The following is a 16,839-nucleotide window of genomic DNA, read 5'->3' on the forward strand; positions in this document are numbered from 1 at the left end:
GATACATATTTCCCTTGTACAGATAGTATACACATATTACACGATGTATTCCAAATAAATAGCGATAATTATGATTCTTATCTCCGGCGAATAGTCGAGAGCGCAATTAGCTGTTCAACTCACAGCTCATTCGTTTATACAAAATACCGAAATCTATTGCATCCGTTTCGAAATCTTTTCAAAGGACTAATAGTTTGGAGAATGAATTTTATCGCAAAAGTGAATTAAAAAGTGAGATTGAGAAATGATAGAAATAAAATTACACATTTAGGATAAAACTTGATACAGTTGAATGAGTAAATATTAATTATTATACCTACCATACATGTGCGCGAGATTGTAGCATTTATCAAGTTTATTCAAGATTTGAATTCATTAATAATCAACTTGTATCTGTTATATATAAATTTAACTGTAGTAAATTGCTCAATCTTGGAATTTCAAATAAACCTGATCTGTAAAAAGTAATTAACAAGAAACGCAAATGTATTGTTAAAAATTTCGCGACTGTGGGAATCGATGGTCGCGCTCATTGATTCGTATGACGGATTCGAAACTCGAAGATCGCCGACGTCGTCGATGAACGGTAACGGAAATTGAGCTCGTGCCGTGAAACCGAGAGAAATTGCGAACGTTTCTCGATTTCCAGAAAATCGGACTCGATTCGCGGCGGTCGGCCGGGGGCCGGGGGCCGGGGGGGTCTCGCCTTACAACGAGAAATCACGATGGCCGCGGTGCGGAGTAAGGTAAGGTAAGAGCGCGACACAAAGGTTGGATCGGGCGCAAGCAAGGGCATGCGCGAATCCGCGTCTAATCACGAGTTTAACGCTTTTTATCACAGCTCGCCGGGCTTCTTTCGCGCCGGGATCGTTTTCCCACAGTCACCGTGATACCATCGCGCACAGTCGGGGCATGAAATCGACGCTGCTCGGCTCATTCACCTCTCTCTTTCTCCCTTTCTCTCTCTCTCTCTCTCTCTCTCTCTCTCTCTCTCTCTCTCTCTCTCTCTCTCTCTCTCTCTCTCTCTCTCTCTCTATCTCGATTCAATGTCGACAGTCAGCGGTAGCAACCGATCGCGTTACTAGACGTAATTTCGCGCGAAAACCCCGAAACCGCCTCCCGTCGATGAGACGTTGCTAAGATCGTCGATCGGTGGGCTTGGTGCTAACAGATGATGGATCCAATCATCCTTTTCTTTACGTCACGATCCTTTTCGACTGCCAAGATTGCGCGACGATCAATCGTTCATTTATTAAATACGCACCGGCTACCAATCGACCACGGTGTGTACTTAGTAATTATCATTGTCGTTTGTATTACGCGCTGCGCGATAAACCATTCATTACCTGTCCGCGGCATATACAATTAAAGCGCAAATTAGTCGTTTCCGTCAAGCTCAATGGCTCGATCGTATCGCGATCATTTTTAAACTGACGGGTTTATTGCGAGCGCTCGATTAGTGGCGGCGAATCGACGCGTTTGTCAGGATTTTTTGTCGCGCCGCGCGTCAATTAATTAAACGCGCGCGTAACGGGATAATCGTCGTCTGACATTATTGCCGGCGTTAAAAGTCGATTTGTAAAGCATGCACTTCGACGCGACGAACAGGTTTCAATCGCTTACGCACGATTATTGGTGTAACGCATTTTCGTTCACGCTTCCATGACTAATCGTGACATTTATTCTACCTGCGCTAATCGATAGTATTCTAATTGATTTTTCATTAATTCATTTTTATTGGCACGTGATGACACACAAATGACATATTACATATTTTCACATACATGATGCAACCTCCTAATTTCTTCCTTTCCTTGTATTCATTTTTTGGTTAAAATAAAACTAAAAAACTAATTTTATCATATCAAAAATTTCATTGAATTATTTACCTGTCCATAATTTGTCATAGTTATTTCTTCTATCTTTTTTTTTTTTTTTTTTTTGTATCTTGGCCGATTCTATCATCGAAAAAAATGTAAATTCAAGTATTGAATGAAATGTATTATAGTTGCAAGAATTCGACAATATACATATATCAGACTGACCATCTGCAGGCCCGGTCTGATACGAAACGTGATGCAACTAGCACATCTACATTGGACGATGCGCCGTCTGAAATCTTATGCGATCGCGTGATTCCTTCTTTCATGAGTTTCGAATCGGATGCCTTCGAGTTCTCCTCGCTTCTCTTTGCTGGCATTAAAATTACCATTTTCTGCACATTGTACTTTCTCGCGAATCTACGAATACCCTGTGAAGAGTATTCTATCCGACAACAAGAGGCACTTTATCCGATATCTTTGTACTCTGAATTTTTTAAATATTTTAAAGATGCTTTATTTCCCTAATATTTTGCATAATTCTTATTTAATTTTATGTATTTAAAAAAAAAAAAACGAGAGAAAATTTCTCTCCTTTTCCTCTCTCCCTCTCTTTTAGGATCGCAACATAAAATATTTAAATTTACATTTATTAAAAAAATATTATGAGAGATAACACGTGTAAATATATGCAAAGTGTTAAGAATTTAACTTGCCTTCTTTTACCCAGGCTTTCTTTAAGCAATTTAGAACTGGTTTTTTTTCTCACTGGACGAAAGAAAATATAAAAATAGTTCGATCAGAGAGAGTTAGAAAATTAATCTGCGCGTCGCTTTCACATATATCGATAGTATCGTTACGTCCTAATCAAGTGTGTTGTACACGTACACGTGTCATATAATACTAAACTCGTCTCTAAACCCGTATTGTGCTTGATTATACACGGCGTTGCTGGATCGCGGCTTGTATAACACATAAAACGAACGCGATGCTATCGCGGGGTTGGAGGAGGTTCCGCGTAATCTATCCAATTATCGTTCGATCAGAGCCGTATCCCTAGATGCCGGGTCCTTGCGCCGCCACCGGTTCGCCCGAGAGTAACCGGCAAGTTCCTATCCAGAGATAACCGACTGGTTCGGCGCCTCTAGCTACGGCGCTACTACGAGATTACCACTGTGGCGGTATTTCATGTACAATGCAAATGTCCATTTTCTAAATTTTATTGTTACAACAACATCTCTCATACGTTGTCGGTGATTGATGAAAGAAAACTTATTAATATGCTATATATATATATATATATATATATATCATACAATCCAGTCATCGATAATACACACAACAAGTATAACATTACGTTGCTTTTGTAAAAGTAACTTTGACATATAAAAGTAATTTTCGAGATACACGTAGAATTTAAGAAAATAATCAATCAGCATCGAATTTCTCGTGAAATAAAAGTTTATATATTAATTAATCTCAAAGGTTTTTTTTAAATTGGCAAATTTCATACCGAGGGAATAAAATAATATGATACCGCGCTTGGCTAATACTGTTTAATCTTTGCGACATATGTTTAACGGCGATTACTCGATTTCATCGACTAAATCATTTCTTCCGACTTCTTCCGTCATTGATCGCGACAGGATCGCAAGAGCTCGGCGCGGCGCGGCGCCGGCAGTGTGAGTTTGCCGATAGAGAGCAGCCAAGATTTTCCATCGTGTACACGGCAACGGGTCCATGGGTCCGGGCCCTAGGGTGGGGTCACCGAAGGTTGCGCAACTTGCGGCTATTGCGCGGCGGCACTGCCTTCCACACGATTGCCACTTTAAGTGCGCCATAATGGCAGCGGGGCTCGGTAAGAAGAACGCGATCTTAAGAAACAGCTCACGGGGCTGCCGCGCCGCGCCGCGCCGCGCCGGCAGGGCCCTCCATCTCGGTTTTACTCGGTTCGCTCTTTCTCCATCTTCTTTTCGCTCGCCGAGAGAGCACGGCCCGCCGGCCGCCGGCCGCCGGCTCTCCGCCGCCGGTCTCGCTCTCCCTCTCGCTTAGGTCCTCGCGCTTCAGGGCCCCGCGGATGCGGATCGCCGTTGGGCCTTTCACTGGGGGCCTGCGGGCTACGGGTCGCGACCTCACCGTGGTCTACCACTCCCTCTTCGCCTTCCTCCGGCTCCCTCTCGTGTCCGTGTCTTCCTCCTTCCTCTCTTCCACGCTCGCCTCTTCCTTTTCTTTTTCTCCAAACATTTTTATCTTCCTTCCTGCCGCCTCTTCTCTCCCCCTTCCCCCCTCCCGACCTCACCTCCTTCGCCTTTGTGCTTTGGCTCAACTCGGCTCCCTTTGCCTACCTCTCGCTCTTCTTCTCTGTCCTTCTCTCTTCCCGTTGTCCGCTCTGTTGCTTCTTCTTCGTCTTCGTCTTCGTCTTCGTCTTCTTTTTCTTTTCCTCGCTCTTCCTACTACTCCCATCGAGAGATTCACGTTTATTCCACGTTATTCTTGTTACGTTTAGACAGCGAAAATCAACGTCTCGTATGTATCGCAACTTTTTTTCAGTTCAAGCACGACGAGACGTGGACGTCCTTGATTTCTCGACACATCTATAGCCCCGAGCGAGTTGCATATATCAATGCGGTCGTTCGTTATCAACGATTACTCGCGCTACAATAATCAACATAAATCTCGCGAGTGCGACGATGGTTTTTGACGAGGCAAGTTCGCGATGCGACGGACATTTTTTATACGTTGTTCGGCGAGTTCACGTCGAACGGATCATGCGAATCTTTCTTCTCCTCGTACCGTGACGATCCGCGTATATACTGGCCTGATTCCGCATATTCATAGCCTGCTCATGATCATGACCCGCGCGATCGGAAGAACTTAATCATCGCGGTAGAACGTGTGCGAACGCGCGTCCGAGTGTGAGAGACTGGTTTGCCTCGACGATGGAATCTATTCGAGAGCCGCTTAATTTCGCCCGGCTGTGATTAACCCGTATGTTCCACTTTATTTATTTGACCAAGTCAAGACGAGAATAATATCAGAATATATACGTTTTGTACGCGTGTCATACAGTTTCATCGCTCATCAGAAATGACTTAAGCTAAAAAAAAAAAAAAAAAAAAAAACTGAAACTGTTTCGGAATTATAAATCCTCTAAATGCCGTTATGTTATCAATGTTTATTTATTCTCACTTTGAGCGAATAAATGTATTCGCGACGCACAGCATTCATCACATTGTCGAACGCACACGTTCAACGTTAGAGGGGAATGTATTTTTGCTGCTCGTTATTGGATTATATGGATAGTTATCAAAAAGACTTTTTTATTAATTTCTGTGTTATTATCGAGTGAAAGCCCGACTTACGCGGCAACTTGGGCAAACTGATTCAATTAGACAGCGAGTTTAACTCTCGCTCTAATATAATAACGTTGTTGATTAAATCTTCTTATAATGAGAGTACGAGGAGAAGTAAGAGAAGAACTTTCTCCCTGGTAATTTACGAATTACAAATTGCGCGAGCCGTGTATTTAGCGAAAAGTTCAAGTACCAGTATCCCCCGGGATATAGTCTAAATAACGGTGTAATTGTGTAATATAATAGAGGCAGTCTTGTGCGCTCGTCCGACAGGTATTTGCGCGTGAGTTACTGCACCTTGCCTAGGCTGTACACTAGTCTATATCCCTTACGACTGCTTTCATTCTCCTCTAAAGTGTTTTAGAGCTTCTCAAAGTGGGTGCTCGATCGTTCTTTCCGAGTTCAAGCCGCCTCATCGTCTCCGAGTGCATCTCTAAGAGCTAGTTACACCGAGGCACGTCGCTAAACTCGGTTCTTCCTATCCCTCTCTCTTTTCCTCTCCAAGATGCATTCTATATTGGCGCTTACCAGGCTCTTATAGGTCTCGGTAACGACCTTTTTCGATAGCTACGTACGCAAGCAATTTAATAACCGATGTGCGAGAGTGAATGAGCATCTCTGTGCGTTTTGTGCATTTAACGGTTGACCTAGAGACGCATAAAAAATATACAGAGCCATATCTCTCGAGTACATAATCACAGTTTGCTTGATTTCCCATTTTTTGTCGTGGTGAGAAAAAATATCATCATGATGATCGCATCACACGCTTGCATTCTACAACGAATATATAACTAAAGCGCGATTAACGTCAGTGAAAATTACCATTAAAGCGATACTCTCCAGTGTAACCTATAAACATTTTAATTATATTTTAACCGCGCCTCTTGATTTTATTTCGATAACCGACGAGTTATCGACGACACATAATTATGATAACGATGAGAAGAATAATGAACGATGATCTCCGCTTGAACGACCGCTGATTTTTGGTGTGTCAGAATTTTCCGTATGTAATGATCTCATCGCGATCATTGGCATCCTCGTTATTTTCATTAACTTTATATGTTAAACTAGTAAATTGTTGTCATCATTCGCTTTCAAAATCGTGAAAAGAGATGATAGTGATCCGGTGAAGAGAACGGTATTTACGTTCCACCAAGTGATTGAATTACATGATGAAATGAAGAGCGTCCACGTACTGGCTCTCGACCAAAGTTACCTCGTTAAAAAAAATTTAATAATACTTCGCGTATTCGCACACACTATGTTATTTCACCATATTCTTAAAGTGCGCGCATTATACTGCGTTATGTCGTAAGTATCATTTTACAGAAACTTGCCGAGTACGTCGATTACAAGGGTCACAGAAGGGGAATTTAGTTTATTTTTTTAATGCTTCTTTTATGATTATTTATTCTGAAAGTATCTAGAGAGATTCAAAGAAGAAAATTCGATTATTTTATTTTCGATAAAATTAAAAACAATTACAAAAATTTTCATTTTTATAATCGCGCAACATATCATTGCATAATTATCTAAACATGTCATAAAAAAAATTATGAAATTTATGAATTTGCCAGAATGTCTATAAGATCGCACATATAACAGTTGGCGTATAAAAGTTCGCGATCAAAATGTTTCCCGTTCCCAGGCGGAGATGCAGACCGTAGACGCTTCTCTTAAAGTGGACGAAACAGCCTTGAGATTTAAACGCGCTTGTTCATTTGGCGGTAACTCTCTTTGTCGCTTCCAACGAAAATGATTGTTAAGAACGGGTTAAGCGCCATGGAAGACCGTCGTAAAATAAATGTCAAGTCTAACGCAATTACCACCGGTACTGCTGGAAGTCGTTGTCGTCACGAGGCATGGCGTTGGTCATTAATTCTCTTAATTTGTGGCACAACCGAACGAGAGAATCTCTGAAAAGCCTGAGTAGAATATCCCAGTCATTCCTTTTCGGTACTTTTTCAAGGTACGAGCATGAATGAGTCTATACTCGACGAGACGAGAAATAATTTTCGCGTTTTTTTCGTGAGCGATTAACATACAATGGCGTTATTATCCTTGGTATCATAACGGTATGCTTAACCATATGATGGTTAATCACGTCAAGTGACGGATAATGGGGTGCTAATGTGTAATTTGTGCGTGCCATCTGTTATGGGAGGGGAGGGGAGGGGGGGCGGGGGGAAGGGATTGAGCGTATGTTTATCGGTTTTTGCAAAAGTATAGGAATCACTCTTCCTGTAATCGCGATGCTATCTCTCTAAAATCATTTCATTCTACTCGATAATTTCGTACGAGAGGTTATATGGTACCTATGGTTATAATGGTGGCGAAGAAAATATAATTGGTAATCACATATATGTTATTGTGTGCTCTCCTGTTATGTAATAATAATCTTTTAAATCAGAGCGTGAGAAACGAGGCAGACCATGCACGTACCTTTTAACCTTCCCATATATCATACGTCATTAGATTTTCCTGTCATATAGTTATATTATATTTTCCGTCACATTACTTTTTTGTACAATTTATCAATCGATAACGACATGAATACCTTCTAATTAACTACCATGTACATAATAAACAGGCCGCGTTGCATAGAATTATTTTATCTCAAGCTCAGTGAAACCGAGCGCAACGGCCGAGGGGTTAAGCATGGCAACATCAATTCTTAACCTTTTAATACGCTATCGTATCGAGACCGACCGGGCGGTTGGTAGCCCCGATACGGGATAACTATCCGTTCATCGTTCAGCGAAATAATCTCTCGGCAAGCCACCTACGGCTCGCTCTTTCAGCGTAGTCGAGGCACACGCACGAGAACAAATTGGAATCCGCCGGTTGTTTGACAAATTTCGTCTAGCGCCGCGGGAGAGTATCCTCTAATATACCGATTATCTTTTTCTCTCTCTCTCTCTCTCTCTCTCTCTCTCTCTCTCTCTCTCTCTCTCTCTCTCTTTCGCTGCCGTGGACCTTCCATCACGACGGGCCGTCTCGTTTCATCACCATGAGACCTAGTTGGTCTGCCACGTAGCAGTCGCAGAGCGACTTTGTCGGTGTGTTACGCTACTCGCAGGTAGGTATTCGTTGCACGAATACACTGCTGGCCCTCCTCGGGTATACAACCGCACGGTGTTCATCGTCTACGAATACATTGGCGCGCAACGGGGAAAGACGTTTGTACTGGAGCGTGGAGAGTACCTACTACCTACCTATACACTATACAGCATTCTCGCGGCGAGATAGGCGGTAGGACGAGAGTGGTCTACCACTCTCCGCACTCCGCTCTCCGCTCTCCGCGCAGAGAGGAAGGTACCGCTATCGCCCTCTGACCTCTCGAAGCGAGCGAACGAGGCCTCTCCTTCCACCGGCACCGGTAATTTTGCCTTCGATCCCGGCTTCCTGGTGCTACCCAGATCTAGATCATCGAAAATCCAAGTCCGACAATGCTCCGCGCGCGTCGTGACGTCTTTCGTTTTTATCCGCAAACAGTCGCGTCGCACGATGGCAATTCTCAACGAGCTCTCTCTTTCGAATTGATAGATCGACATGCACTACTTAAGGTTAATTGCAACGTCAATCCATTACAGATTTTAATATATAATTTCAATGATATTTTATCGTCTAGCAAATATTGTAATGTTCGATAAAAATATTTTTTAAACAAGTTTTTGGCAATAATTAATATTCATATCTTTTCTGCAATTTATCAAAATATATTGTTCCGTTGAAATTAATATTAATTTATTCATATATATATATAAATCACGGATTTAAATATTAATTAATAATTACTAATAATTACTAATATATATATATGCGAATAAGTTAATTTAATAACATAATTTAAATTTTAAATGATAGGAGTATCGAAGAAAGATTGAAATAATGGTGATATTTACTATCCGTGAATTATAATTATCTACAAGACACACAAACGATACTTGTGAAATAAAGCCGAAACAGGATTTGCAGGCAGGCTTTTAAAAGTATCTTACTCTCGAAGAAACGATAAGTTTCTTTCGACGTAAAGAATCTCTCACAAATTACGGTTCGAAAAATTGCGATACTGATACATTAACGATACGTACAGAGCATAATTTTAACTCCAATTAGTGTAAACTAATAAAAGCATAATTTTTTTCTTAATTGTTTAATTGCTTAATATTTTTTTCTTTATTATATGTATATGTTACTTTGAATTTTAACCGCATTATGCATTATCGTGTTTTAATGGAAAACGAACATGTGTTGAAATAATTGATTACTCAATTATTATATATTGAAATTGCAAGAATCTATTTGGGGAAAAAAGTTGGTCTGACTTGATAGTATATGTATAATGATAGTATATCATTATAAAAAGCCTCAATATTTCGACAGGAGAAGAAAGGGCGTCGCGATGCAAAAAGCTACAGCGTTAGGTGAATTCGAAACGAGAAACGGTTCTTAGCAGAAAATTATTCAAATTGCCGATGAACTTTGAGACTCCGGTAGAGTATGCTCTGCTCTTCGCATGTATTGTAACGAGTACAACGTACAAGAGCAGAATCGAGAGAAGCTACCCATCTACCTACGTACAGGGAGTCGAATAATTGGTGTACAACGTCGTGGGATCGTCTTGTACAAGATGAAGGTTTCTCCATGACGTTTATAAGCAGTGCGTCTACCATACTTAGGAGCGGCAGAAAATAGGTACGTAATAGGTCGTAAAATGTATTTAGGTCATAATAGGAGAGAGAGAAAAGAAGGGGAAATATCTACACGACGGCGACGTCTCATCTCCTGTCACAAAGTACATTCCATGCATCTTCTTAAATGCATCCTGCAATGACGTACGCAGATAACGGTCATTGATGGAACCGGAAATGAGGGGTACCCATCGCGACGCGCTATCGTGGAAAGATTGTAGATTACAGTGATTAATCCTTAAGCGGACACGCGACACTTAATTTGATTACAGACTATTCTTCACGTACTGTTGCTATTGTTTAAGCCCGCACTCGTGAGTTTCTGGCGCAAATGCATTATAAATTACGATAGCACGGTACAGAGTGCTATGAGATCAGTCTGAATACGCGTAATTATTGTGTATTGTTGAATTCTTTGAAAATTTATTGTTTGCACAGTGTGTCATTTAAGATAACACCAATGCACAGTCGTTAATTAACATTTGCCATAACAGGAAACAACTTAATATTTATTCGGTGGTTGAATAATGGCAAACTACATCGTGCGAAAAAACTCAAAAACCAGGGTGGGATTGGAGGGTGGTACTTTACGAGTACTTTACGAACAGTACGAATGCTTAGAAGAAGGATAACTTCCTTCCCGTATAAAGAATCCGCAGCGAATTAACGTTCACTCGTTCGATCGTTATTTCCGCTCATTCGAATACCCTTGCGATTATTGCCGCGGACCCGAGGCAGTTGAGATTCCCAGGCAAGGCTCTCGTAAAGAAACGACCACGAGCGAGTCGACGAGGAGGAAAGCGATCCTGACAGTCGGGTCGCACGATTAAAAGACGCTTCTTTGTCAAGGAGAAAAAGGCAACTGCAGGAAGCGAGAAGATTGTCACCGTTACGAGGCACGAGAGACGAAAGCAACGAGTGACACGTTGAGGAGGGCTCTCTAAGACCGGCAGGGTATTATGAATCCTCTGGTCCTCGTGCACGACAGATCGCGAGGAACAAGGAAAAGGCGACGCGGCGAGGGAGCACGCATCCATTCGTTTTAATCGCTAATCACCAATTATCCGAGAAGCGTTCCGCGCCCAAAATCCCACAAGCATTTTAACGAGCCCCGCCGTGTCGCCCGGGTCCGGAATTTCACTTCCAAGCCTCGGCGACTTCCACCGACTTGCACGGATATGTGTTCAGGATATATCTCTCATCCTGCTCCGTTGTCCATCCTGTTCGTCCCACTCGTCCACCTATCTCGCTTCAGAATGATCGTATGCGTATGCGTATGCGCGCGCGCGCGCGCCCGTACCAATTAGTGCATACTTGGGCTCTCGGTCTTTCAGAGCCCTTTGAAATGCTGCTCGATGCTGCTCCCGTCGAAATGTACGGAATAAATGTCCTGTCCCAAACGGTCAAGAAATCTCGTCGATTTGAGCGTTATTCATTCCCGGCGTGACGATTGATCCTCGAATGAATGAATAGTTTAAGAAAAGAAATGGCTTTATTTAACTCAAAAAGAAAAAAAAAAAAAAAGAAAGATAAAATTATCGCACGCGGCTTTTTAATTGAAAACTATTTTTCTTTAGCAAAAATGTGATTTCTTTTAGATAAACTTGTCACGCTATATATATATAAATATAAGAAAAGGGCCTGTCTTTTATTTTATTTTCTTTGGACTTAAATCAACAAGACTCGGTGGTCGTTAAAGCACTGGGGGTGGGGGGGGGGGGAGGCGAATCGCGCGTTTACACAGGTACATGCGTGGGCATTCGTCGACGTACTCCTTTTAATGGAGAACATACGGAAAGTATGAATTTGCGAGGGTGTCGTGTCTACCTGGCAAGTTTTTCGTAACGGTTCTAGCGGCGTCTCTCGGGTTTAAGTATATACCACTGTGGGAGCTAAGTAATAACTGCCAATGGAATTAGAAACGCCGAAGAGTCGCGCAGATAGTGGATGGGATGTACGTGACTGTAAGTTGATAATCTTTTTCTCTGCCGTGCGCGCGATGACGGTGCATACGTGCATATGCGGAAGTGGAAACTGCGCGTGAGATGGTATTTAAAATCTATCTAGGGAACGTGTCAAAGGAACACTTTGTATGCGATGTCGATTGAATCATTTAATCTTCTTCGATCGTTATCTCGCACGTTTCTCTCGGCAAAGTCCAATTTGTTCCGCGCATAAAATTCAGCGAGACGACCGGTCGGCAAAGGAACGCGCGTTGGTGACGCGAATAAAATCTGTATGTACGTACATACATACGACTCAAATTAATTGGCGATTATCACGTTGACATAAACCGAGATTCGACTGTTACCTTCCATCTGTCAATTAGCCGCCGCATTTTCAAACCTTCAAATTTTTGGCATAAAAATTCTACGTATATTTTTTTTTTTTTAGATCTCCAAAATTCTAGTTACAAAATTCCTTCAAGTACTTAAACGAAAATATCAATGACTCGATCGAATCTATCTTAATGACATATACGATTTAATTCTCCGCGGGAAGTGCCTCACGTCATGTCTTGCTTCGGCGGCTACAACGAGCAGATATACCTAATCGAGATACTGATCGATAAATTGACGTTGACGCCCGTTAAAATCAAAGATATCGGCGGACATCCTATCGTGATTAAGATCATATTCTTAGATCTTCCCATGTTCGAGTTTACGCACGATGACTCGCAATCGGACGCGTGGAAGCGCGGTCAGGAGGACGTGCGTTTCATGACCGGCAAATGCTGTCTATTCATCAAGCGACCGCGGGATCTTGTTCAGGAACTTCGCTCGACGAAAGTGAGGATAGGAGTATTTCGTAAAGGTGACACTTATCCTACCGCGGAGACAGATTTAACCCTGCCAGGCTGTCTATGTGACCAAATCGCCATGATTGACAACGATCCTAGCAATCAACCGAAACCATTTAGAGTGAAAGGCGGTTTTCACCTTCTCGATCCAGGCGAGGATCCGTCCGGTACGTTGTACATGGAGCTCGTCATCGTATGTCTCGGACGTGCCTCCAAAACGCATTGCGAGTTACTTCCGAAATCTCTTGTCTCTGGCGAACAAGACAAGGAACGGGAGATCTATGTGAAACGATTCGTACCACCTGAATTTCTCGAAATTCCTGAGAAGGTAGAAGTTACGCCAAAAGACGTGAAACCACCAAAAGTTAAAAAAGAAAAGAAAAAAGAAAAGAAAGCTAAAAAGAAAAAAGGCAAAAAATGATCTTTAAATTATGAATTCCAATAAAATGTTCAAGTTCTCTGAAGTGCGATTCTCTGCAGTAATTATTTTAGATTCGTCGCTATGGTGACCGGTGAGCGGTGACCGTCTGACAATTGGAAACGTCATTTGGCCGATTCACAGGTTTAACAGGTTTGCACGCGGGGAAATTTCTGGGCCGAAACGTTCGCAAAATTAATGGCGCGATTCATACAGATACATCGTTAACGTCGATTCAGAGTCGTTTTCCAAATTTATCGTGTCGCCGACAACGCGCGTGTGCCTATCGATTCCTGTGTGCTCGATTCACGCAAAATGGCCTTGAAGAAGAAAAAAACGCCCAAGTTGGAAAAAGAACAATTATACATGCTTGAAATTCTCATTGATTGTTTAAATCTATGTCCTGAGAAAATTATGAATAACGAAGAGCGCGATTTGATGATACGTCTAAGCTTCATCGATTTCACGTCTGTCGATGTCGTCGCCGAAGAATTAGCCGAGCTTAAAAGCAAAGGAAGCAAGAACAAAGAAAAACAATTCTCCGACGAGTACATCAACTACGAGGGTAAGACGTGTCTGTTCGTTCGAACGCCGAGCAATTTAATACGATCTATAAAATCGACTCCTCTGAGCGTCGAAGTGTATCGAATTCTTCGCGGAGAGGACCGTAACTCGCGAGATGACACCGGCCAGGTTCTTGTCTGCGCGGCAACGGCATTTCTGCCGGGATATTTTTGCGATCGCGTAGCCGCGGCCAAGAACAAGATAGACGGACTACCGAAGCCGTATACGTTGATGCAGGTTTACATCTTGACCGATGAGCAAGGGCATCCCTGCGGATCTATCTCCATGTATTTGAGATTATCGTGTTTCGGAAGCTCCATAATTAGTTATCTTACGCTTCATGAAAAGTCGTTCGTGTTTCGGGGATTTCCACTCGGTTCGAAATTTCGTTGCGCCAGACTCTCCGATGATAATATAAACGACGAGAAGAATAAGCTTGACGATAATACGTTTTTACTATTGAGCAAGATTCTGGATCCTGCGTATTCAAAATCACACAATAAAAAAAATATAAATACAAATACAAATGGTCGTTTCGCGTTGACGAGACCAGAATCGCCGCCTCGTATATCAATGGACCAACCGGGATTCGAAAAGCTAACAAGTGCTGAGAAACTAAACGATCGCAAGTATCGCGGTTTAATTTACGAGATATATCCAGACGAGCCTACTTGTTCGTGTCTACCGACAAATCGATCGACGCATCCGATGATATGTCGTTCCGGATGTGTTCGCTCTTGTTGCATGGCTTTGAGAAATTCCGATATTTTCAAAAACGTTCGATCGCTCGCTAGGCATACCGATTGCGTCGACAATTCACGTGTGAAATCAGATACGGAACAGAATGCAAATTGTCCCGACAATACGAGACTGAGAGGTGGCGAAAACATAGACGATAATCATTCAAATACATTATGGAACGAGGAGTACATGTGGTACAGAAATATCAATTTTAAAAATCGCATGAAAGGCGGAAGCGACTACGGTGCTACGTCGGCGTACGCAGCTTCCGAAGCAACGACTAGCGTCATATATGAAAAGAGTAAGGAAACAGGTAATAACTCACCGTACAGATCACGTCCAAGAACGAATGGAGCGAAGACGGTGCCAGGTTGCGTTTGTCCGGGGAAGGATCTGTCGTCTTGGAGAACGGGAACCAAGTGCACCAAGAAACCTTGCGTGGGCGCAGATTGCATGATACGTGCCTTTAGGGAGGCTCAGGAATTCGTCGACTCCATTGGCAAGGTGCCGGGTCTGGTGGGCCTTGGCTTGATGGATCCGTCCGAGAGTCCCTATTTCGGAAGAGACATCGATAAAGAACATGCCGTCTCGAAAACACCAAGCGAGAAAAAACGAGAATATCCCGTCGCGACATTGCCGAATTTACAATGTACCGCTCCGTGCAACACGCAGATTAGTAAACCCGTCGTCAGCGTCGCCTCTATGTCTTACGCCGTTTCCGCTCCCACAATTGCGGTTCCAGGACGCACCGGTGTCGTACGCGAAGCTATACCGACATTACCGGACGCGACGCTGATCCCGATCACCGTCAAGCCGAAGAAGAAAGAGGATAAGAAGGAGGAGAAATTAGAGAAGCAGAAAGAGCTGGATGTTACAACGACCGAATCCTCAAACGTCGGTCCCTGCGGCGAAGCAAAGTGCAAATCTCGCCGAAAGAAACCCCGGGACGACCAGGCGACACCGCAGGAAACTGTCCAAGAATCGCAAAAATCCTCGCTGCCGCTGAGCATAATCACCGCGAAAGACGTTAGCGAACCCATCAAAAGACGACAATATACGAAAGGTAAATCTTTAGCTGGTCCGGGTGGAGACCGCGACAACGCGAAAGGTCCAATTAAAGTTAGCAAACGCGTGATGCGCTACATCTACTCGATCGGTGACGTTTATCCCGGGACTAATTACGGTCACAAGAACTGCATCGATCCGCGAATGAGGGTGCCGGCCAACATGGGCTGGCTATGGAATACGAGCGTGACAATAGGCACGTTAAAGTACCCGCGCATCGGATGGAAACCAGGCGCGATCGGCCGTTACTTAAACGAATTGCTCAAGGCGGCGAAGGCAGCTAAGGGCGCTTCCCTGCCGGAAGACACTCGGTCGAGGTCGATACCCTCGCGCACCGGCCTGCGACGCGGCAAATTATACAAGAGCATAAGCTACATTTCGTTGAAGAAGGAGGCTGAGGAGGAAGTGGAACCGCCGCCTACTCTGCATATCCACCGGAAGGACGGCACGTATTACGTGACAATGTACCCGATTAGACAGGAGACTACAGACGTGCCACAGCTTGAGGAGCCGATGAAACCGCTTCAGTTCAAGATAGTACGCAACAAGGATGATACCTCCGTCGCGTCGAGTTCCACGGCGTCGGACATGGAGATCGAGTTCTCGCCACCGGCGGCGGTCAACAGGTACCGTAAAAAACCCGATGTGATTCACGTGGACACCCAGGTCAGGCAGCAGGAGATCCTGGACGCCTTCAAGTTAACGGTCGACGCACCTAAGAGGAAGGAAAAGAAGATTAAGAAAGGAAAGAAGTAACGAAACCTTGCCGTTTTTCCCTTCCCCGCCTCCCCTCGTTATCCTAGCATCGGATCGCGAAAGGAAAGCCGGCTTAATCGTAGGTTTGTATCTCACCGAAAAATTTAAGTAAGTACAGTGCACGCGGCCGGTTAACATTACATCGATCCTAATTTTATATAACGCGTTTAAACTCGATTATGCGTACCCCGTACTTTTCGCTGGCCCAATCAACTAATTGCGAAAATAATTTACCGGGAAAAGATGAAGCGATTACGTCCCTCGTAAATTTTATTATCTCCATGTATTAAAGTAATCGATGTTACGTACTTGAAGGTGCAAAACGCGAGATATATCATATATATATATATATATATATCTGTATACATGTATAATATTTGCGTCTAATTATACATTTTCAAATCATATTATGCCAAATTAATCCGTTAAACCTCTTTTAAAGAGTCTATTATTATTAATTTATTACGCAACAAAAGTTTCGCATTCGCAATAAGCAATAACTTTAGACAATTCTATGCTATATCGTTATATATGCGTGTGCATTATATATATTATATAATAAACAAATATTATTCGTATTAGAACTCACCAAGGATGGAATCCGTCACATTGATTGAAGAACACA

General features: G+C 43.0%; 3 protein-coding genes across 3 annotated transcripts in view; 2 read left to right on the top strand and 1 right to left on the bottom strand.

Annotated features, from left to right (window-relative positions):
* The window catches only part of Ser (protein serrate), a 109,641-nt gene extending 94,788 nt beyond the window's left edge, over window positions 1–14,853 (bottom strand). Inside the window, exon 1 of the mRNA XM_072890991.1 lies at window positions 14,719–14,853. The gene's annotated coding sequence lies outside the window, so the exon portion shown is untranslated. The remainder of the gene's footprint in view (window positions 1–14,718) is intronic.
* Window positions 12,384–13,222, top strand: LOC140665206 (uncharacterized). Its single transcript, XM_072891002.1, has one exon. It carries the CDS (start codon window positions 12,384–12,386, stop codon window positions 13,089–13,091), a length of 708 nt encoding a protein of 235 aa, XP_072747103.1. The 3' UTR covers window positions 13,092–13,222.
* Window positions 13,317–16,445, top strand: LOC140665200 (uncharacterized). The gene has a single exon (XM_072890994.1). The coding sequence runs from the start codon at window positions 13,404–13,406 to the stop codon at window positions 16,212–16,214; it is 2,811 nt and encodes a 936-aa protein (XP_072747095.1). The 5' UTR covers window positions 13,317–13,403; the 3' UTR covers window positions 16,215–16,445.
* Window positions 16,446–16,839: the final 394 nt, after the last annotated feature.

The sequence above is a fragment of the Anoplolepis gracilipes genome, chromosome 4, assembly GCF_047496725.1.
Source record: "Anoplolepis gracilipes chromosome 4, ASM4749672v1, whole genome shotgun sequence".
NCBI classification, from domain to species: domain Eukaryota; kingdom Metazoa; phylum Arthropoda; class Insecta; order Hymenoptera; family Formicidae; genus Anoplolepis; species Anoplolepis gracilipes.

Excerpts from the sequence above, each read along its gene's own strand:
- LOC140665206 (XM_072891002.1), top strand. The coding sequence starts at position 12,384 with ATGTCTTGCTTCGGCGGCTACAACGAGCAGATATACCTAATCGAGATA.
- LOC140665200 (XM_072890994.1), top strand. The coding sequence starts at position 13,404 with ATGGCCTTGAAGAAGAAAAAAACGCCCAAGTTGGAAAAAGAACAATTA.